The 23,015-nt window shown below is 43.2% G+C and overlaps 2 protein-coding genes across 14 annotated transcripts in view; both read left to right on the forward strand.

Moving 5' to 3' along the window:
- The first annotated feature begins 1,677 nt into the window (after window positions 1-1,677).
- On the forward strand, window positions 1,678-18,383 carry TMEM183A (transmembrane protein 183A). 4 transcript variants are annotated; one of them, XM_033198943.1, is made up of 8 exons: window positions 1,678-1,896; window positions 2,094-2,183; window positions 2,947-3,114; window positions 9,416-9,575; window positions 10,484-10,664; window positions 13,013-13,093; window positions 15,640-15,795; window positions 17,698-18,383. In XM_033198943.1, exons 1-8 carry the CDS (start codon window positions 1,788-1,790, stop codon window positions 17,881-17,883), a joined length of 1,131 nt encoding a protein of 376 aa, XP_033054834.1. In that variant the 5' UTR covers window positions 1,678-1,787; the 3' UTR covers window positions 17,884-18,383. The 4 variants fall into 4 exon arrangements, with proteins under 4 accessions (XP_033054834.1, XP_033054835.1, XP_033054836.1 ...); XM_033198944.1 differs by having other exon boundaries at window positions 9,419-9,575; XM_033198945.1 differs by having other exon boundaries at window positions 15,648-15,795; window positions 17,698-17,792.
- A 3,250-nt stretch (window positions 18,384-21,633) lies between these two features.
- PPFIA4 (PTPRF interacting protein alpha 4) overlaps window positions 21,634-23,015 on the forward strand; it is a 53,942-nt gene continuing 52,560 nt past the window's right edge. For 7 of the 10 annotated variants that reach the window (XR_004434198.1, XR_004434199.1, XR_004434202.1 and 4 more), the window contains exon 1: window positions 21,635-21,799. The gene's annotated coding sequence lies outside the window, so the exon portion shown is untranslated. Of the gene's footprint in view, window positions 21,800-23,015 lie in introns of all 10 variants that reach the window. The other 3 variants (XM_033198947.1, XM_033198948.1, XR_004434201.1) reach the window with 2 other exon arrangements.

Consider the following 23,015-nt stretch of genomic DNA (forward strand, 5'->3'; position numbering starts at 1 on the left):
CCATACCTGGCCATGAAATTTTTTATTGATAACGTGAAATGAGAAGTCTCAGCACTTACCATCTGCATTTTGAACTGGACTACAAACATGAATTACATATCAATAGAAACCTTATTTGAAATAATTTTCTTTTGTTAACAGTTTATTAGACATTTGTTTCATGTTGTAACCTTAGATAAATTAAATTTGAATATTTCACAATTGTAATCAATTACCTTCAGCTTCAATTTTAATTCCTAATTGATTCAAGCCTATTAGCAAGACCCTGGTGGTAGTCTGTTACATAATGTTAGTAAAAGGCCTGAGGTTTTTCTCCTAAAGAACTTTGTGCTCGCTGGTTAGACTGAAAATAAGACACTCTGGTAGATCCAGCGGATTGGATGCCTGGGTCTTAAGTTTCCCAGGCCAGGGATTATCAGCCTTTAGGAGCTGCAAGGAAGTTAGAAGGATAAAGGAAAATCACTTAGGACACCAAATAACTTCTTATTCGTCGTGGTGATACAGTAAGCATCACTGATAAGGGAGCAACCCAGGGTCCTGCTCCCTTACAGTTCTGTAACCTTCACTCAGTGACTCGCTTCTGTCTCAATACAAAGGAAAGACGTTATTTTTTCTTTTTTTCCTCTTTTTTTGAGGCAGGTTCTCGCCCAGGCTGGAGTGCAGTGGCACAATAATGGCCCACTGCAGCCTCGACCTCCCGGACTCAAGTGACCTTCCTGCCTCTGCGATAGTTTTTCATGGATGCTTCTAGTAGTTTTTTGGAGGGACGGTGTGTTAGGAACAAACTGCCCAAAAAGCTTCTTGGTACTGCCGACACTTCCCCGCAAACCCTTCCGTGCTGTTCACCCCTCCCCCTAATGCTCTACAATTCTTCTCCTCCCCCAAGCCTCTTTACACTTCTAAGCCCTTACGAAGCCAGCAGACTTCACTTATCAGACCTTGCTGCAATAAACCCCAATTACAAACCACCCGGACCGCACAGGGGTAGGTGGTGGGAAGCATAAACAAATTTTACCTACACCCTCCTGTAATAAACTTCACAAGGTAATATGTGGCAAAATTAACCAGCAAACAACCCCAGGGTCTCTTTCCCCCATATAGACCCCTCATTTTGTAAGCTCAGGGGTGCCTCCTCTGTCTCTGGTGTAGCAGCCGGCAGGTTAATAAACTTCCTCGCCTGACCGCGGGTCTCTCTCTTGTCCTTTCTCTCCGCTAACCTTACATGGTGATAGACTGGAAACTTTTAAGAACTCCTCCTATTTTGAGAATTCAGAAATTTATTTATAGCTTTCGTAAAACAGAGTGAAGACTCTTACAGACCTATGTTGGACTAGCAGGCTCTCAGTCTCTGGGGTCCGAGATAGAGCACGAAGATGACAGTGTATACGCATTTTGGTGCTGACGTGGACCTGGAGTGTGGACAGAGGAGTTACTATGAAGAATCCCGGAGACCACGATGTAAACTCTCAATTCTAATCAATACAGGTGTGGGCTCCGCGTCTGAAACACCGTTCGTCTCACACGAGGTACGGCAATACCCGACACCACCCAGCACAACAGCTCTCACTCCACCTGGAACCCGGACCCAGCTTGATTCGCGGGTGCCGGATGATGACGTACCCTTGCACCTGGCGATGATTGGTTCGCGTAGAGCGGCGTCGTCCGCCAAAGCGACTCGGACCCCGGACCTATGTTCTCGCGAGAGTTGGCGGCCTCCGGTGTGGGATGGCCGCGGAGCCGGGCGGAGCTGGCCTGCGGCTCCCGTGGCCGGCTCTCCGGCTGGAGACATGGCCCGGGGGCCCGGCCCGCTAGGCAGGCCTCGCCCCGATACGGTCGCCATGCCCAAGAGAGGAAAGCGACTCAAGTTCCGGGCCCACGACGCCTGCTCCGGCCGAGGTGGGTGAGGGGGGCAGGGGCGCTGAAACATTTTGGGGCTGGCAGCTGGGAGGGGGCTGGACCGTGCCGAGGTGAGCGCGCCTGTCCGCAGCTGGAGGGCGACTCGGTCCGGGGGCCTGCAGCGAGGAGGAGGTCTTTGGCGGGGAAGACGCTGACGAGAGAAGGCGTCTTCCTTGAGGGTTGGTGCTGTGTTGCAGTGACCGTGGCGGATTACGCCAACTCGGATCCGGCGGTCGTGAGGTCTGGACGAGTCAAGAAAGCCGTAGCCAACGCTGTTCAGCAGGAAGGTAAGCTTTGCGCGAGCCTTTAAAGACTCATGCCGCGAAGACAGAACTAGGCATTTTATTTTCTGTTTTTCTTGCAATCCTTTAGTCGTCTTCCTGTCACCGTGTTTGCTCTTGTCAATGTTAACTTATATATTGGGGGCGGAGGAGGATTAGTCAAGAGTAGCAGTTTCTGCAGCAGAAGTATTTTCTTTCTTTGCATTTAAAAACATGTTTGCATACTCTAGTTTCCACTGCATTCTTCTTGGGTAATCTCTTTGCTGTAGTTCACATATGTTTTACTCTGCAGTTTGCTTCCTTGTTTAATAACCTTGGAGTGTTCTTCTCCTTTTCGGTGTTTCTCTTGCTTTCAGTCTGTTTACTCATGGGTCTGAGACTTGTATTTTATGACACCTACTGCCTCCAGCTCAGGACTAGGGCTAAATTGGATTCAATTTGTCTCAAACATTTCTCTGTAGAACTTAGGAGAATACAAATCATCTTGTATCCTGCAGGGTTTATAGTGGAAAAATTGTGCACACCTTTTTTCTTTAGGGCTGAAAAAAGCAGTTTCTGCAACTTTGGAGTCAGTTTGCCCATTGCTTTCCTTTCTTTTTTGTATTTAAAATACTAAAATCTTTATTTTTTTTGGTGATAGATTCTCACCTTTCTCTCTCACGATGTTTTTATCCCCCCTTTCCTGAATGGATGCTGATACCTTGGCTAAGTTGTTTGTATTTCTGGATGGAGCTGTGTGCCATCTCATTCTTCTCTTATTTTCTTCTAGTAAAATCTCTTTGTGGCTTGGAAGCCTCTCAGGTTCCTGCAGAGGAAGCACTTTCTGGGGCTGGTGAGCCCTGTGACATCATCGACAGCAGTGATGAGATGGATGCCCAGGAGGAAAGCATCCATGAGAGAACTGTCTCCAGAAAAAAGAAAAGCAAGAGGCACAAAGGTATGGAGCTTGCTCTCTTTTGGTTTATTAGACCTGCCTGTGGTGACAAATTGAAGATGTTACTTTCCCAGTAGCACAGGAGGAGGTATAAGAGGTGATACCAGGAGAGTTTGAAGAAAACTTGGCTCTCCACAAGAACCTTGGTAGTGGGACAGGATTTAATACACTTGGGCTTTCTTTTTTCTTTTGTCTGAATTCGAGAGGGAAAGAGATTAGTATGTGTTAGTAGAGCTCTGAAACTGTGAAGTGGACTATAGTAGCCCTTCATTGAGAACATGTTATTATCAGGTTAAAAACCCACATGGCAAGGTGAAAATAAAAGGCCTTTGCATTTCTGGATTTCTGAATGTTACTGTAAGGAAGCAGAAATGTAACCAAAAAATGTTTTCCCAAATATGTGGATTTTATGTTACAAGTTTTGTTACACACAAACATAGACATTACCATGGGCTTTTAAGTGCTCTACGATTAGTAATGTTTGCTTCATGTCTAATAACTACTGTGGGAAATAGAAAAGTAGGTGATTTTTTAAATATCCTAATGGCAATGAAATGTACACAAATGAAGCAAAGAATAGTAAACTGATGGTATGTAATGTGCCAAACCATCATTCAGATTCTGGGTTTTCCTCCAGACTTAATGAGTCAGAATCTCTTGGGGTGGAACTCAGAATTTTTTTTTTTTGAGATAGGGTTTTGCTCTCTTGCCCAGGCTGGAGTGTAGTGGCAAGATCATGGCACACTGCAGCCTTGACTTCCCAGGCTTAAGTGATTCACCCATCTTTTGAGTAGCTGGGACTACAGGTGCCATGTCATCATGCCTGCTAATTTTTTCTATTTTTTGTAGAGACGGGGGTCTCACTATGTTGCTTAGGTTGGTTTTGAGCTCCTGGGCTCAAGCAGTCCACCCATCTGGGCCTCCCAAAGTGCTGGGATTATAGGCATAAGCTAGCATGCTTAGCCCAGAATTATTAAAGCTAAAGTGGTTATGATAATCAGCTGCATTTAGGTGAAATGGTGAGGCTGGGCACAGTGGCTCACACCTGTAATCCCAGCCCTTTGGGAGGCCGAGGTGGGCAGATCACAAGGTTAGGAGTTTGAGACCAGCTTGGCCAATATGGTGAAACCCTGTCTCTACTAAAAATACAAACAGTAGCTGGGTGTGGTGGTGTGCACCTGTAGTCCCAACTACTCGGGAGGCTGAGGCAGGAGAATTGCTTGATCCTGGGAGGCGGAGGTTAGAGTGAGCCATCACATTGTGCCACTATACTCCAGCCTGGTGACAGAGTGAGACTCTGTCTCAAAAAAAAATCATCATAATAATAAATGATGTGTGTATTTTTGGTCTCAGATTTACCAGTACTTTCACCTGTACCTGAGAATCAGATAATAGATATTTTTATTTGTTAAAGTATATTGAAGTAATAAGTTAATGAAATTAATGGTATGATTGCTTTGGAATTATTCCAGTTATTGTTAGTCATATTCTTCTTTTTGAGGATCCAAAAATTAATACAGGTTGAGCATTCCAAATCTGAAAAGCTCCAAAATTTTAAATTTTTGGAGCACTGACATGATGCTGAAAGGAAATGCTTATTGGAGCACTTCGGATTTCTGATTTTTGATTAGGGCTGCTCAACCAGTAAGTACAGTCAGGATATTCCAAAATGCGGAAAAAGCCAAAATCTGAAACACTTCTGGTCCTGAGTGTTTCTGATGAGGGATACTCAGCCCGTATTGACTTTCTTCATACTTCTTTGTCCTTAATTTTTAACTTAAAATCGCTGCTTATCACCATTCTATTAGGGATTTATCTTGTTTTGGACTTGTTCCACAGAATGGCTTAGACTTAAAAAAAAATTGAGATAAAATTTATTCCTTTAAAGTGTACAATTCAGTGGTTTTAGCATATTCACAGAGTTGTGCAACCATCAACATGGTCTAAGTTTAGAACATTTCCATTACTCTAAAAAGAAACCCCATACTTATTAGCATCCCTTCTCATTCCAAACCCTCCTCCAGTCCTTGGAAACCACTAATCTACTTTCTGTCTCTACAGATTTACCTATTCTGACATTTCGTGTAAATGGAATCATATAATATATAGTTTTTTGCATGTAGCTTCTTTCATTTAGCATAATGTTCTCAAGGTTCATCCATACTATGCATGTATCAGTATCTCAATCTTTTTTATTCCTTTTTGTTTGCCTGCTATGAATAATGCTGCTATGAACATTTCATGGACAAATTTTTCTGTGGACATAGGTTTTTTCGTTTATGGTTAGATAGGAGTGAAATTGCTGAATTATACAGAAACTCTGTGTTTAACTTTTTGAGGAATTGCCAAACCATTTTCCAAAGTGTGTGCATCATTCTATATTTCCACCAGCAGTGTATAAGAGTTCCAGTTTCTCTATATCCTTACCAACACTTATTATTGTCTGACTTTTTAAATTATAGTGGATGTGGATTAGTACTTGTCTCCTTGTGGTTTTGATTTGCATTTCTCTATGGCTAATGATATTTGCCCATTTTTAAATTGGATTATCTTATTATTATTATTATTATTATTATTTTGAGATGGAGTTTTGCTCTTGTTGACCAGGCTGGAGTGCAGTGGCGTAATCTCGGCTCACCGCAACCTCTACTGCCCAGGTTCAAGCGATTCCCCTGCCTCAGCCTCCCGAGTAGCTGGGATTACAGGCATGCGCCACCATGCCCAGCTAATTTTTTGTATTTTTAATAGAGATGGGATTTCTCCATATTGGTCATGCTGGTCTCGATCTCGAACTTCAGACTTCAGGTGATCCACCTGCCTCCGCCTCCCAGAGTGTTGGGTTTATAGGTGTGAGCCACCACACCCAGCTATCTTTTTATTACTGAATTGTAAGACTTCTTTATCTATTCAGATTACCAGTCGCTTATCAGATATATGATTTGTGGCTTACAGGCTCTTAACCATAATTCATATTTTACTTCCTTATTCTACTTTACCTCCATTAGGTTTCTCCATTCCATCAGACTGGTCTTTTTTTTTTTTTTTTAATTTCTTTTTATTTTATTATTTTAGCAGGTGTAATGTATTTTTCTTCTTTTTTTAAAAAGCCTTTTTTTAATGACACATGTAGAAGAAGAGAGAATAGTCTGATTATAACTCCATATAACCCAGCTTCAACAGTGATCAACTCATGGCTATTAAAAAGATTTTTTTCTCTTTCTTTTTTAAATTACCTTTTCGTTTTTATATGCTATCAACTCACGGCCATTTTTACTTCAGCCATTACTCCACCACCCCAACACACACACACACATACACACACACACACACACACACACACACACGCTGGGTGCACAGCCATTTTTACTTCAGCCATTACTCCACCACCCCAACACACACACACACATACACACACACACACCACACACACACACACACGCTGGGTGCACAGCCATTTTTACTTCAGCCATTACTCCCCCACCCCAACACACACACACACACACACACACACACACACACACGCTGGGTTATTTTGAAACAATTTCCAGATATACCATCATCATCTCTGTAAATATCTTAGTAGTTATCTTTTTTACCCATTATCACATCTAAAAGACTTAACAGTAATTTCTCAATGTCATTAAAATCTTGTTAGATTTTTCTGTTTACTGTTCTTCCATGTTTTGCTTTTCTGAGTCCCTTGGTTTCGTGTTAGCACTTATTCACTTGACATGCTTTTCCTCTTACTCTATGCCTATCAAAATTCTTCATGTCCTTCATGACTTACCTCCATGAAGCTTTCATTTACTGATTCTATTTACTTCATTTTGAAAGCTCTTAATAATTATGTATAAAACACAGTTCTTCATTGTTTACTAAATTTTTGATAGCACTCTGCTTTGTAAAAGTCCTTATGGGTCTCAGTAGAGGAAATTTTTGTTTGTTTTTTTGGTTTTTGTTTTGGAGTTTTGAGACAGGGACTCACTGTTGCCCAGGCTGGATTGCAGTGGTGCAGTCATGGCTCACTGCAGCCTCGACATCCTGGGCTCGATTGATCCTTGCACCTCAGCCTCCTGAGTAGCTGAGACTACAGGCATGTACCGCCATGGCTGGCTAATTTTTAAGTTTTTTTTTGTAGAGACTGTGTTGCCCAAGCCGATCTTGAACTCCTGGGCTCAAGCCATCCTCCCACCTTGGCCTCCCAAAGTGTTGGGATTACAGGCATGAGCCACTGCAGTCAGCAACAATAGAGGAAACTTTAACCGTTGTTTGCCTTCTCTTTCAAAGAGAGAAGAGGTAATATGGGAGAAAGTGGGGCCTGGACATGGTACACTGAGTCTTGCATGATTACTGGAGATTATAAGAGGGATAAGAATTAGAAAAGATGATGTTTTAGACATATTGGGTCTCTGTTGTGAAGAACCTAGCCAAAGAACTTGATCTAATCATAGAGTTGTGGGAAGCAGTTGGCTAGAAAAGCAGGGGCAACTTTGGGGAGATGGTGTAAGGGCTTTTTCCCCAGGAAGGAAGAAAGCTGATAATTTTAGGATAGTTCTATGACTAGGTTTGAAATAAGGGTTAGGGTTAGGATTAGCTCAGATTCAGGTATCTTTACAAAGCATGTGTCTTAACTGAACCTGAGAAGTATAGTAGACATCAAGGTCAGGAGAATTAACACTAATGAGTGAAGAAGGAAGAGATAGGGATACTTTTTTTTTTTTTTCCTTGAGATGGAGTTTCACTCTGTCACCCAGACTGGAGTGCAGTGGCATGATCTTGGCTCACTGCATCCTCCGCCTCCTGGGTTTAAGCAGTTTTCTGCCTCAGCCTCCCGAGTAGCTGGGATTACAGGCGCCCACCACCACGCCTAGCTAATTTTTTTGTATTTTTAGTAGAGACGGGGTTTCACCATCTTGGCCAGGCTGATCTTGAACTCCTGACCTCGTGGTCCACCTGCCTTGGCCTTCCAAAGTACTGGGATTACAGGCGTGAGCCATTGCACCCAGCATGGATATGTTGTTAAAGAGTGACTAGGTGTCTCTGGCAAGGATCATAGGTCAAACTTGCAATGAAACAAGGAGAAACTAGAGGAATAAAACATGTTTACAGGTAGTTATGTGTAATGAGAATGCACTGTAACTTACCTGGTTTTTTAATTTAATTTGTACTTTGAGATTTCCTTATACCATCCTTTTTTTTTTTTTTTTTTTTTTGAGATAGAATCTCGCTCTGTCACCCAGGCTGGAGTGCAGTAGTGCCATCTCAGCTCACTGCAACCTCCACCTACCGGTTCAAGCGATTCTCCTGCCTCAGCCTCCCAAGTAGCTGGGATTACAGGCATGTGCCACCGTGCCCAGCTGATTTTTGTGTTTTTAGTAGAGACAAGAGTTTCACCATGTTGGCCAGGATGGTCTCAATCTCTTGACCTTGTGATCCGCCTGCCTTGGCCTCCCAAAGTGCTGGGATTATAGGCATGAGCCACTGCGCCCAGCCTCCCTTTACCATCCTAAGGTCAATTTTGTTTTTTTCCCGACTGAAAATGTTTAGTGGGTGGAGACTTAAAGAGAAACCAAGAGCTGGGCTTAATAGCATAAAGCTGGAATTTGGAGTCAGAAAATCTTGGTTCTATTTCCCTTGACTGAGTGACAAGGTTTTTTTTTTTTCTTATTAGTAAAACGGGTGCAATCATATTTTTCTTATTCCATTGAATAATTATTAGAGTTGAATGATACAATGTGTGCAAAGGCACTTTTGAAACTTCAAAATGATGGCCAGGTGCAGTGACTCATGCCAGTAATCCCAGCGCTTTGGGAGGCCTTGGCAGGTGGATCACTTGAGGCCAGGAGTTCGAGACCAGCCTGGTCAACATGGTGAAACCCCATCTCTACTAAAAAATTAGCTGGGTGTGGTGGAGCATGCCTGTAGTCCTAGCTACTCTGGTGGCTGAGGCATGAGAATCGCTTGATCCCAGGAGGCGGAGGTTGTACTGAGCTGGGATTGCACCACTGCATTCCAGCCTGGGCAACAGAGTGAGACTCTGTCTCAAAAAAAAAAGTAAAACTTCAAAATGGTATTGCCAATAGTTGTTAAGTAAAGGCCTTAAGAACAAAACCTATTTACTTGGGCAACAGGAGGTAAAAGTTTCCAGCAGCTAGGATGAGCAGGAAATGATAAGTTTGAAGGGTTTCCGTGGACCTATTTAAAACCATTTTCTTAACTGTTCAATCCTTGGGAGAAATGAAATGATCGAGTATCTTTAGATATGTGTGTAGAACATCAGAGATTATTCTTTTTTCTGTTTCAGAAGAACTGGACGGGGCTGGAGGAGAAGAGTATCCCATGGATATTTGGCTGTTGCTGGCCTCCTATATCCGTCCTGAGGACATTGTGAATTTTTCCCTGATTTGTAAGAATGCCTGGACTGTCACTTGCACTGCTGCCTTTTGGACCAGGTTGTACCGAAGGTGCGACCACAGAGACCTCACTCTTTTATCTCTGTAGGTGATTTCATTACTGTTTGTGATTTGGAGCTACTCACTGGATGGTGACCTCTTTTCACTTTCTCTACTCCATGTTGTCTGGGCATGACCCAGCTTTGGACTCCTTGAGCTCCTCTCTAATTTAAATTTGATATTATTAATTATCCAGGTAATTGTCTTCCATGTGGTTGCCTCCTTCCCCACTCCAGTATCCAGTTTCAGCAAAACGTCTTGCTTCAAGTCCCAGAGAGAACTGTCTTTGACTTTTCTTCAGAGGCTTATTTTAGCTAGAATGTTCAAAGCTACAGATGCTTATCTGCTCATCTTTCCAGCTGGATTAGGTGTTGCTTTGATTTGCTAGTCGTCTTTTAAGTATTACACAGTTTTTGTACTTATGCAGCCTTATGTATAGTTGTAGTGGTGAGGAGTAGGTAAATTATGTGATTAGTAAAAGGGCTCGTTTTTGATGCTAGGTGTGGAAGTGTAGTTGTAAACTGTCAGGCTGTGGTGGGAAGGAATGTTGAAGTAGAAAGGAGTAGAGAACTCATTGTAGACCTGACAGGAGAACCTAGTGGCTCTTCTCCAGTATAGGTTCCTCTAGGACAGGTTCTTTTTGAGCAGTTAAAGCATAATATACTGATACCAATTCAGAGTTTGCTCTTGTGTTCAGGAAAAAAGTGAGGATTTCAACTTTAAAAATGGATGGTGAACTGCAGGATTACAAGGCAAAGACGTAAAAGTTGCCAAGAGGTCAAGTAGCACTGGGGACAAGCTACCTACTGCCCAGTGGAATACTGCAGTAAAGTTCATACAGAGACCAGGAGTCTTAGGAGACTGACCTAGAGCAGGAGAGACAGGTCACATATTGGTAGGAGTAATGTGTCATGTTTCAGGCACTACACGCTGGATGCTTCCCTGCCTTTGCGTCTGCGACCAGAGTCAATGGAGAAGCTGCGCTGTCTCCGGGCTTGTGTGATCCGATCTCTGTACCATATGTATGAGCCATTTGCTGCTCGAATCTCTAAGAATCCAGCCATTCCAGAAAGCACCCCCAGCACATTAAAGAATTCCAAAGTAAGTGAGAATTTGTGTTGGGGTTTGACTAATGGACTCTTGTTTGGTAGGCCTGTAATCATGGCTTGTCTCCAACTTCCTTGATGGGGAGGGGTGTAGGTCCCAGGCTGCTAAGGGACTAATGTAAACTTTCAGGGCTCAGAGATTTCACTTCTCCAATACCTTTCTGCTGTGCTGGCTGGCTTATCTTATACTTACCTTAAAGCTTTCCGGTGCTTTTAATGTATTCCTTATTCTTTTTATTTTAATTTATTTTCATACGTTGTACATTGGACCCCTTTAGATATAATGGTTTTGATGGTTTGGGCTAGGAAGAGCATAACTGAAATGGTAGATGTATGCTGTAATTTTTAAGAGGGGCTTTAAATCACGGGACAGAGGTATGACGTGAACATCTCACTATTTTTCTCTTTCTAATGCAACCTTGACATTAGGGATTCCCCTTTATTGTTGACCTCCTTAAAGGATTCTGGTGTAGACTTGACTTCTGTAGCATTTGAAAGTGCCCTGTGCCAGGCTATTGCCAGGCTCTGGTAGGTCATCTCATAGACTATAAGGTACCCTGATTCATAAACCTTAGTTCTCTCAAGTTCTTTCTGTGTTCTAGGCTCTTTTTATCCTGGGATTTCCCTGATATTTTATATTCATACATTTATATTCAAGTCTCTGTCATTCTTCTGATTTGTAAATATGTCTACTAGCCTTTGGTCCATTCTCTCTTTTTCTCCTCCCTGATAAAATTACTAAATCACCTTTGCCAAACAAGGTTACTCTGTTCCTACCTCAAATCTGATGTTCCATAGCATTTCCCATTCTCTTATAGTTTGTTTTTATGGTATTGGACATTATATAATGATTCTTCTCCCCTAGTTTAGCTCTAGGGTGATCACATTTTACCTGATACGTATTAATTAAAAGGGTACTATTGATTTCAAGATTATCGAGGTTCCCCCCAGCCTTGTAAACTGAGGTGGTCAGGGCCATTGGCTGAGCTCAATTTAATATCATGCTAACTGGTGGATTTAGAGAAGGAGTAGAATGCCAGGAGAGTAGGATTTCACCCAGCAGCTGCTTCTGCTTGTAATATGAGTGGACAGTATATCTTCTCACATTTACAGTGTCCCTTTTCCCCAGAACATTTGATAGTATCAGATTAACTGTGGTGAGCGTGGGGATCATCCGAAAGTTAGCCATGCCAGGAGTGAATCAATTGCTGGGAGCAGAGCAGCATTGGGCAAACTCCTCATGCTTGACACATCTTAGCGGCTCCAGTGCACAATGCAAGTGCTACTGCCTAAATTCTAAAATACCCCTATCTTCATATTCTTATCATTGTCTATTAATTTTTTTAAAGTGGACTGTAAAAAGCCAAAGTAGAATGAAAACTAAGGTCTTAATCCAGATAGTAAGCCCAGGCCATCTGGCTGCTGCTTTTGTGCCTTGTTAGAGATCTTCTGAAGAGGGTGTGGGGTCTGCAGTGACAGGTGTCCCATGCTTGGCCTTGCCACTTGTATACCCATGATTGCGTGGCATTCAGGGAGTTGCCAGCATGCCTAAAGGAAGTTGTCCCATGTTCCTGGACTCCAGCTTTTCGTATTTGATTCCCCCTCTCTCTCTTTTCAGTAGCATAGCTTGTGTGGGACACTGGAGCCGTTGTGATGGCAGCAGAAGTGTTTTCCCCTTAAAGCCAAGCCCATTAATTTTGATGGAACAGCAGGACGTACAGGGCATGTCTGAAGGGCAGGACAGCTGGCACGGCGGACGACCCACCCCTTATCCCCTGGGAGGTACTTCACTTCTTGTGCTTAACCCTAGCTGTAGCCTGACTTTCACTGAGGGGCTTATTCTAGACAGAATTCAGCCTAGCTCTGTAGTTTCCTTACTGGCTGTCTGCTCCCAGAGGGTCCTGAGCAGTTTGCTTCTATTATAGGGCCAGCCTCTCTGCCTACCTTATGGCCTTGTATCATCTTGCCTGGTGGCTGCTGGCTTTCCTTACATTTTAATGTAGAGGATTAGCCTGCTGAATCAGAGAGGATGCCCCAGTCTCTAGATACCACGTTTCTGTCTTTGAAGATAAGAACAATAGGGGTTGATGTCAGTAACCTCTGAGGTTGACTTATATTGGTCCCTCCTTTCCTTATTGAACAGCCCTGGGATTGTCTGTGTTTATGTTGAACCAGTGTCAACTTGGGAGTCTATCTGTGCCAAAGTAAAATCTCAGCATTGGGACCGTGGCTGGCTTTAGAGCTGTCAAACAGAAAGGTTTTTGCTGATTATTTTGATTGTAGTGTATTTTGATTTTTTTCTTTTTCTTTTTCTTGGTTTATTTTATTTTTATTTTCTTATAGTGCTTACTTTTCTGGTGCAGAAAGATTGTTGGGAACAGACAGGAACCAATGTGGGAATTCAACTTCAAGTTCAAAAAACAGGTATGTGGTCTTTGTTTTTCAGATAACACCTTGTTCTAAGAGATTTCCCTAGATACCTTTCTTAGTCTGTTTGTGCTGCTATAACAGTACCACAGACTCTGGGTAACTTAAAAAGAGCAGAACTTTATTTCTTCACAGTTCTGATGACTGGGAAGTCCAAGTTCTTTGCAGGTTTGGTGTTTGGTGAGGGCCTAGTTCCTTTGTTTCCAAGATAGTGTCTGATTGCATCCTTCAGAGGGGAGGAACACTTTGTCCTCACATGGTGGAAAGTGGAATGCCAAAAGGGGCTGAACTTAGTGTGAAGACTTTCTTATAAAGGCTTTAATCCCATTCATGAGGGAGGGCCTCCCCAGTAGGTCACCTCCTAAAGGCCCTACCTCTTAATACTATTGTGTTGGAGATTAGGTGTCCACATGAATTTTGGAGGAGACACAAACGTTCAAATCATAACACTGGACATGAAATTGCCTTACTAAAATCAAATAGTGTATAGCCTAAAAACCAAAAATCTAAAATGCCTCATAATCTGAAACTTCCTGAGTGCCAACATGATGCTCAAAGAAAATGCCTTTTGGAGCATTTTGGATTTTGGGTTTGTGGATTTCAGATGCTCAACTGGTATAATGCAAATATTCCAAAATCCGAAAAAATCGGGAATACTTCTGGCCCCAAGCATTTTGGATAAAGGATACTCAACCCGAAATGCCATGAAAACTAAAGAGGAACTATGTTGTATTGAAAGACAAGGATAACAACATACTGCAAAGAGTAAATCTTGAGTGGATCCTGGATAAGGGAGCAAAGCTATAAAAGACATTTTGGGGCAATTTAGGAAATCAGAATATGCTATGGATAATATGAAATAATTGTTAATTTTCTTATGGGTGATAATGATAATGTGGTTATATGTAAGTGTATGTTGAATTATTTACGAGTGAAGTATAAATGTTGAGAGAACATAGTAAGAGAATAGTTCCCAAAAGATTAATTGCCATTACAGGATAGCAGAAGTCTTAAGTCACCTTTACTTTATCAATATATTTATGTATTACTTAAACTTATTTACCATTAAAAAAAGCTTTCATTATGGAAGGGGAAGCCTCATGTATTTCTGAATGTAAGCCTAAGAGACAGAGAAGACAAATTACATGAACTCTCCAGTTGCCAAGCCAATGAAAATTTTTTAAAACCTGGAAAAATTATGCCAGAGGCACACACATTGTTTACTAATCTGATTACTAGCCAAGCCTTGAACAGTGTGACAGTATTACTCAAAGGACAGCTGTATTATTAGGTGTAATTATGATCACCCTATATTCTTTTGTGGAATTATGAGCAGATATGGCAATCGGTTTATAGAAACCCATAAACCCATTACTAAGTGGAGGAGACAGGTGAAAACACATGGAGCGGGGTGGGGTGGGGGATGCGGGGGTGAGGTGGGAAGGGAGGTGTCTTCACTTGTCTCCTCAGTGTCTCACTGATGAGACACAAATACTATTAGTTATTCCTCACGTGATGGCAGGTGGGTTACAGATAAGTTTGTAGTTAAAGTAAACCTTATTTTCCTATTGATTTATTTCAAAAACATGGTTCTGGGGAAGAATTTTAGTTCTGATATTTTGCATTTGATAAGATCTGCACAGGCTGTGGTATCTATTAGACATTGGTAGAAAGTCCACCATAGACCTTTCTGAGAAGGAATTGAGAGGCAGTCTTAGCAGTGGTGAAATGTGACTAGAAGCAGACAGTAGGATTACTGCAGGAAAGTGAATGCTGAGATTTCCTTTAGTTCCGAGACTTGTGATTCCTTTGTTTTATGGGGTCTGGAATTAGGTGGCCACTTCTGCTTCCTTCCCTTTTGTCCAGCAGATGTTCTTTGGAGTCTGACAAGTTACAAGGAATTTGCAATCTTTCAAACATTGTAGAACCTCTGGTAGAGGCTGTAAGTTTCCATTTCTTGTCAGATGGCAAGGGATACCATCTAAATGAAGTATAAACCTGCTCATCCAAATGTATTTCCCCTTCTTTCAAAGGGTAGATTTTCTTTGATCTCTGTATAGAAACATATATAAAGAGAGAGGAGATAATGGAAAAATGTATCTCACTAGCTTTAGTTAAGCCATAGGATTTTCTTTGGTAGACTCTTTTTTTTGTTTTTTTTTTTTTTTTTTTTTTTTTTTTTTTTTTTTTGAGACGGAGTCTTGCTCTTTCGCCCGGGCTGGAGTGCAGTGGCCGGATCTCAGCTCACTGCAAGCTCCGCCTCCCGGGTTTTTACGCCATTCTCCTGCCTCAGCCTCCGGAGTAGCTGGGACTACAGGCGCCCGCCACCTCGCCCGGCTAGTTTTTTGTATTTTTAGTAGAGACGGGGTTTCACCCTGTTAGCCAGGATGGTCTCGATCTCCTGACCTCGTGATCCGCCCGTCTCGGCCTCCCAAAGTGCTGGGATTACAGGCTTGAGCCACCGCGCCCGGCCTTCTTTGGTAGACTCTTAGAGCCATATACATTTCTTCTAAGCCATTGGATTAATTCTTAGTTCTCTTCAGTCCCCTAGGTTAAAGAGCAAGTGTACAGGAGGATTGCAGCCTCCCGTTCAGTACGAAGATGTTCATACCAATCCAGACCAGGACTGCTGCCTACTGCAGGTCACCACCCTCAATTTCATCTTTATTCCGATTGTCATGGGAATGATATTTACTCTGGTAAGTAGGGACTCAGGATGTCATTCTCAGCTCTTTTTTTTTTTTCATTCTGAAAGGAGGTGAACCACAGCTTTTTTTTTTTTTTTTAAAGAGACATGGTCTCACTCTGTCACTGAGGCTGAAGTGCAGTGATAGAATCATCATTCACTGCAACCTCAAAACTCCTGGGCTTAAGCTATCCTCTTGCTTCAGCCTCCCAAGTAGTTAGGACTACACGTGCACACCACCACCCTTGGCTAATTTTTATTTTTTGTTGCAATGGGTGTCTCACAGCGTTGCTGAGGCTGGTCTCAGACTCCTAGTCTCAAGCAGTTCTTCCACATCGGCCTCCCAAGTGCTGAAATTATAGGTGTGAGCCACTGCCTTGAGCTTTTTTATAGACTTTTGCTGTATCTGAGGTTTGAAGGATATTTGTAAGTTTGACCATGAAGGAAGGTATCTTTAAAAAAAAAAAAAAAAAGTTTGAAATCAGTCCTGTATATTAGCAACAGACAGATTTGTGGAGACGTTAATTATATCTGAGAATATTTTACCTTCTTTTCTTCTTTGTAGGAAAGGGAATGTTTTTGCATTTTCATGTGTAGTGATCATTAATGATTGAGAAACATTATCCTATTAGGAAGAATGATGAGATATATATACATGAGCACTGTATGTCAGGACCTTGATGCATGCATAAGGGGTTACAAATGAGATATTAAAATATAGAGTGACCAGCTCAGCTCTGTCCTTTGTGTGATATTATCACTGTTCAAGGCTTGGCCAGTAATTAGTAAACAATGTATGTGCCTCTGGCATATTTTTCCAGGTTTTAAAATTTTTTCATTGGCTTGGCAACTGGAGAGTTCATGTAATTTGTCTTCTCTGTATCTTAGGCTTACATTCAGAAATACATGAGGTAACCCTTCCACAATGAAAGTAACTTTTTTTTTTTAATGGTAAATGACTTTAAATAATACATAAATATACTGACAAAGTAAAGGTGACTTAGACTTCCACTATCCTATAATTGCAATTTATCTTTTGGGAACTGTTCTCTTAATGTGTCTGTTAATATGTACGTACTCTCTCTTAAATAATTTTGTATTATTGAGATTGTATCATATATGCAGTTTTTTTTTTTTTTTGAGACGGAGTCTCGCTTTGTAGTCCAGGCTGGAGTGCCATGGTGCGCAGTCTCAGCTCACTGCAACCTCTGTCTCTTGGTTTCAAGGGATTCTCCTGCCTCCACCTCCGAAGTAGCTGGGATTGCAGGTGCCCGCCACCACACCCAGCTAATTTTTGTATTTTTAGTAGAAATGGGGTTTGGTCAGGCTGGTCTCAAACTCCTGACCTCAGACGATCTGCCTGTCTTGGCCTTCCAAAGTGCTTATTAGTGAGGCTTTCTTTAGCATAGTTTAAACATGTGAAGCTGAGAAGGCCTTATGAAATTGTCCTTAATTTTTTATATCTTTAAAGGTTGGCTGGGCGTGGTGGCTCACACCTGTAATCTCAGCACTTTGGGAGGCCGAGGTGGGCCGATCACCTGAGGTCAGGAGTTTGAGACCAGCCTGGCCAACGTGGCAAAACACTGTCTCTACTAAAGATACAAAAACTAGCTGGTCATGGTGGTGCACACCTATATTCCTAGCTACTCGGGAGGCTGAGGCACGAGAATTGTTTGATCCCGGGAGATGGAGGTTGCAGCAAGCCAAGATCACATCACTGCACTACAGCCTGGGCAATAGAACGAGGTCCTTTCTCAAAAAAAAAAAAAAAAAAAAAAAGGTGTTCATGTTGTCATTTAGAGATTAATCTTGTGGCCTAGCCAGTGTAAATTAGTCTGGACTGTTTCATTTCGGAGTGAGCTGTTGGAAACCAAGGTTGTGTAAGTTGGATACTGAATCTGCTTTTCCATTTCAGTTTACTATCAATGTGAGCACGGACATGCGGCATCATCGAGTGAGACTGGTGTTCCAAGATTCCCCTGTCCATGGTGGTCGGAAACTGCGCAGTGAGCAGGGTGTGCAAGTCATCCTGGACCCAGTGCACAGCGTTCGGCTCTTTGACTGGTGGCACCCTCAGTACCCATTCTCCCTGAGAGCATAGTTACTGCTGCCTATGCCTTGGGGCAGCCCTGAGTCTAGTCCATTAGTAATCAGATTCCAGTTTGGATGGGGCGGCTGGATTGTATATCTGGTTAGTAATGTACATGCTCTTCAGGTTCTAGGGCTCCTGTTAGGGGAGGGAGAAATGTTGAATCAAGAGGAAGAACAACTACTATGATTTATAAACATATTTTAATGTAAAAATTTGCATTTAAAAGGAGTGGCCCTGTTTTCTGTGTTAAAAACCCCGTTTGGTGCTATTGAGTTTGTTCTTTATTCTTTTATCCCAGTGAAAATTGTTGATCTTGCTCTAGGGAAAAATTAAACTCTTTGAATCTCTAAACAAGGAAGTTTCAGCATTCCCTTATGGATCAGAGGAACCTTAGAGGCCTGAAATTGTTGCTTCCAGTTTAGCTGCCCCTCAAATTCAAGTGAATATTTTCCCTTCTCTCTTTACCCTTCTCCAGAAATAAAGCAGGTGACAGGGTTTTCAGAATCTTACCAGATTGACTTGTGTATCTTTTTTAAAAAATAATTTGTGATATTTATTGCATACATTTTCTTTTGCCAGTTTTGGATTTTAGGTATTTCTTGCATGAGGTTAATAGTGGTGATGATGACTTTATACCCTTGGTACTATACTAGGAACTTTACATAGTATCTCTACTTCTCACAGTCTTGCAAGGTAGGTGGTATTATTCCCATTTTATGGTTGAGAAAGCGGAATTAGTGATTATACCTATAACACCAGTAAAGGCAGAGCCAGGATTCTGACCCAGGTCTTTTTGTTATACCACAATTTTAAAAGATGAGTCTCATTTTTCTTGTGGTAGATGGTGGTAAAAGGGAGTAGGCAGAGTGTACATAGATAAAAAAAGTAAAAGGGTAAGTGGAAAGTTGATTGTGGTATACCTTATTCTAATCAGCCGAAAAAGTATAGAAGATTGATGAAATGATCTTTTAAATATGTATTTCTAAGTGAAATGTAAAACCAAGAAAGCTGTTTTAGGAAGGATAGTGACACTTTCTTTGAACTGTTAGAAGAGCATTTATTATGCTAAAATGTCATTAACAAAATGCATTGCATGTTGAAACCAGCCTCTTGAACTATAAGCACTTAGTGACTTTGCTCTGCCCTGTACTGTGCTGCTTCTGCCGTCATCCTGTGTGCCTACAGAAGCCTGGTCTTCATGCAGAAATGCTTATGTCCTCCTGTTCAGATGACTCCTGTTGTTCAGGTGTCCTCTGAGAAGAGGATCACAAACATTTTTCTGTTTTGCTAAGAGGAAAACCTTGTTGCTTGTCTCTCCTCCCATCCTCCATCATCCAAAATTAACCAGTGAGCTGGATATTACCTGGATATTGCCAGGAGGTGGGCATTAAGACAATATTCTTTAAAAATGAAAATCTTATCGAGACCATCCTGGCTAATACGGTGAAACCCCGTCTCTACTAAAAATTACAAAAAACTAGCCGGGCGAGGTGGCGGGTGCCTGTAGTCCCAGCTACTCGGGAGACTGAGGCAGGAGAATGGCGGGAACCCGGGAGGCGGAGCTTGCAGTGAGCTGAGATCCGGCCATTGCACTCCAGCCTGGGCCACAGAGCGAGACTCCGTCTCAAAAAAAAAAAAAAAAAAAAAAAAAAAAAAAAAAAAAAAGAAAATCTTGTGGAGGAGAATCTTTGAGGCAAACTGCTAAATTGGCGGTTTTTTTTTTTTCCTTACCATCTTCCCCAGGAATATTCTTAGAAAGCATCTGCTTAATTTTGCTCCTAACAGCTAACCTTATCCCACGTTGAGGGTGGTAATACAAGAGTGAGCCTGGGTCAGTCAAAAACAGAATTTGGGCATTTAAGTGATAACAGACAAGAACCCTAAGGACAATGAGCACTTTGCAAATCTCTACAATGAAAAGTTGCCTCTTTGAGGCAGGAGGAGAGAAGCACAGTCCCTGCCTGGTTGCCTGAACTAAAGATGCCATGGAGCAGGAGTGTCTTGGTGCATTGTTCCCCGCTTAGGAGTACCTTTAAAAAGGGGGTGAAATAAATTTGGCTTAATAATTGTATTCTGACTCAGCTCTGAGTTTTTTGTGTCAAATTCCATGGTACAGTGACAGATACAGTATTAGATACTGCCTCAGCTCTCTTCTCTCAGCATAATATTGACAAACACTTGGTAAAATGTGTTATCAGTGTATCTTGGCTTCAGCCTGCCTCTGCATTGACTGAGTTGCTGTTTCTAGCATGATGCATGCTTTGTTAGTGACAAGACGTGAAGTGTCTCCGGGATTTCCTTTTGGTGAGGACCCCAGACCACCCGAAGAAGAATTGGAACTTTCTGGACTACAGGTTAAAAACAGCTTTATAACTTAACATATATATATAAAACTTACATATATATATAACATATATATAAATATATACCGGGATTTTGCTCTGTCAGTCAAGCAACATAAATTGACCCTTGAACACTGTGAGAGTTATGGATGCAGACCCTCTCACACAGTTGAAAATCTACTGTAACTTTTGACTGCCCCAAAACTCAATAGCCTGCTGTTGACTGGAAGCCTTATTGATAACACAAACAGTTGATTAATGTGTATTTTGTATATGTAGTATATACCTTATTACAATAAAATAAGCTAGAGAAAAAATGTTATTAAGAAAATCATAAAGAAGAGAAAATATCTTTACTGTTCATTAAGTGGGTCATGTGAGCAGGCTGACGAGTAAGAAGAGGAGGGGTAGTCTTGCTGTCTCAGGGGTGGCGAGGAAGGAAGAAAATCTGCATGTAAGTGGCCCTATGCAGTTGAAGGCCGTGTTGTTCAAGAGTCACCAATTTAGCTTCACTTACCACCCCTCAGATCAGAATTACCCAGATTTCCCTGTCTTCAAAGAGACGCAAGGAAATTATGCCAAATGGTGAATATATAGGGTGGAAGTTAAATGAGAGAAGGTTGTATGTGTCATTGATCTCAGCTATGGCATTTGCTGCTGATCTAGAACATGCTGTGTATATATCTATAAATACATACACGTGAACACATTGCATGTATATAAAAATTGTTCACACTTTTAGTGGTGCTTACTGGGTATTGGTAAAGGATTGAGTAGGCACACTGTGATGAAACTTCACAAAGCAGATGGAAAAGATGCATTAATAGCCACAGGGGGCAGGGTAAGGGAGCAATTCAGGAAAATGGAGAGGCTTAGCTAAAATTTGTCAGTAATTCTGGCATTTGAGACTTGTTTTCATACTATGTATATGTAATAGACAAACCATTTTGTAGTAACAGTGTTAGAACAGCCAGGTGCCTGAAGGCGACACAATTCACTGAAGTGCATACTACAGATGTAGTATCTGGATATCGAGTTTCCCCACTTAAAAAATGAGTGCGATCAAAGGAAAAGCAAGTAATGGGAAGGAGAGAGCAAGTGTGAAAGGTGGCAAACTATTGACAACAATTACAAGGCTGAGACTAAGGCCAATTTAGGGAACAGGCTGTTAGACTCGGAACAGGGGCGAGTTCAGAGGGAGGGGCAGAATGTTGGCAGCACTCCTGTGACCTGAGACCCTCCTCCCGCAGAGTAAAACCCTGGCACTTCGCCACCTCTGAGGCTGAACCAAGATGGCGCGCAGCCTCAAAGCGGCGCTCTCGTCACGTGCTGGGACCGGAGGCGCTTGGGGGCGGGAGGCGTGGCCTCGGGCGCGGCAGCCCGGCCCCGCCTAGGAGGCGGAGCCCGGGGGGGGTTTGTCCACGGAGGAAGGGGGCGGGGCTTCGCGGCCGGGCGCTTGGGCGGCGGAGGTTGCAGCTACCTCGGCGCCGGCTCGGTTCTAGGACGTGTGGGTCTGCACCGGTCGGGGGCGGCTCCCTGCTGCCTCCGAGCCTAGCTGCCTGGCCTTCAGCATTTGCAGGCAGGTGAGCGCCCAGAGCTTGGACTGGGGTAGGATGCGTCTTTTCCCCACCTCCAACTCCCCTCGACAGTTTGGGGAGGGGTCTCATCTATCGTGCCTCGGGAAACAGCCCTTTTTGACTCCCCATGTGCTGTCTCCGGCAGGCGTCGGTACGGCTCCCCCGGCCGCCCCTCGCCAGCCTTTGCGGTGCCCTGTGCCCTTGGGGGTGAGGATGGGGGCGATGCCCGATCTGCGGGGAGGGCGTGGGGTGCGCCCTCTGCTCCATCGGCTTCGGGGGAGGGGGCCGAGTTGGCGAGTCTCCCGGTGGGAACGGAGCAGACGGCGCCCCCATTTCCCCTCCAGGAGAGTCAGAAAAAGCGCCTCTCGGCTCCGAGGCTAACCCCACTCCTTTGGGGACGCGCTTCTGAGGAGCTGAGGTCTTCGCTCTTTGCGGGGGTCTTAATCCTTCCCGCGTTCCTCATAGCACCCCTGTTCCTGTTGCTAGCTCTCCATTCCTCGAACTGCCAGCCTCAGTCTGTGCCAGAGATGCCCCCATCTCCGCAGTGCCAGGGCGGTGGGGTGGAAGGAGCGGCCAACCCGAGGCCTGGTGGGGGTGGGGACAGGGGTGGGTGCAACAGGAAAAGAGGGCTGGAATAGAGGTGCCTGAACTGGGAGGGTGGGAGTGGGGTGCTGGCTTACGTCCACGCAGTAGGGATGTTTTCTAGCACAGATTTTGAGGTTTTGATGGTGGGTGGGAAGAGAGAGGTCGGGTTGGAGGACTTGGAGACATGGTGTAGGTGGTTTTCTTTGAGGAGGAGGAGGGATCCAGGACAAGGTGCCACTAGGCGCTGATGTCACCTTTGAGGAGAGGTGTGCTAGTAGTTTCCATCAGAGGAGCGGGAGAGTTGAGGCCGTTCTGTGTGGAGAGCAAGTGGTTAAGGAGCCTTTGCTTAGCAGGGAGATCCCCTCCTGGTGTGCGCTTAAGGGTCCTCTCCAGGAGCCAGGTTCCGGGGATTTCCCATAGTCCTTTCCAGAGTTGTTGGATCTGGTACCTAGTACTTTGTTCAACATCCAGCAAACATTTATTGGACACCTACTATCTGCCGGATACTGTGTTCGGTGCTAGGTCTTCTGAAGGCAATTTACAGCCACGGAGCCGCTGAAAGGTACATATAGTAGGCACACGTAGTAGGTATTCTGTTAACACCTCCCTCACCCCCCACCCCCATTCTGTTACATTG

Source organism: Trachypithecus francoisi, unplaced genomic scaffold (genome assembly GCF_009764315.1).
Source record: "Trachypithecus francoisi isolate TF-2019V2 unplaced genomic scaffold, Tfra_2.0 Lachesis_group5, whole genome shotgun sequence".
NCBI classification, from domain to species: Eukaryota; Metazoa; Chordata; class Mammalia; order Primates; family Cercopithecidae; genus Trachypithecus; species Trachypithecus francoisi.

Coding starts and splice junctions, on each gene's coding strand:
- TMEM183A (XM_033198943.1), top strand. CDS start 1,788: ATGGCCCGGGGGCCCGGCCCGCTAGGCAGGCCTCGCCCCGATACGGTC. Junction 3,115..9,415: donor GAAAAGCAAGAGGCACAAAG/GTATGGAGCTTG, acceptor TTTCTGTTTCAG/AAGAACTGGACGGGGCTGGA. Junction 9,576..10,483: donor TGGACCAGGTTGTACCGAAG/GTGCGACCACAG, acceptor GTCATGTTTCAG/GCACTACACGCTGGATGCTT.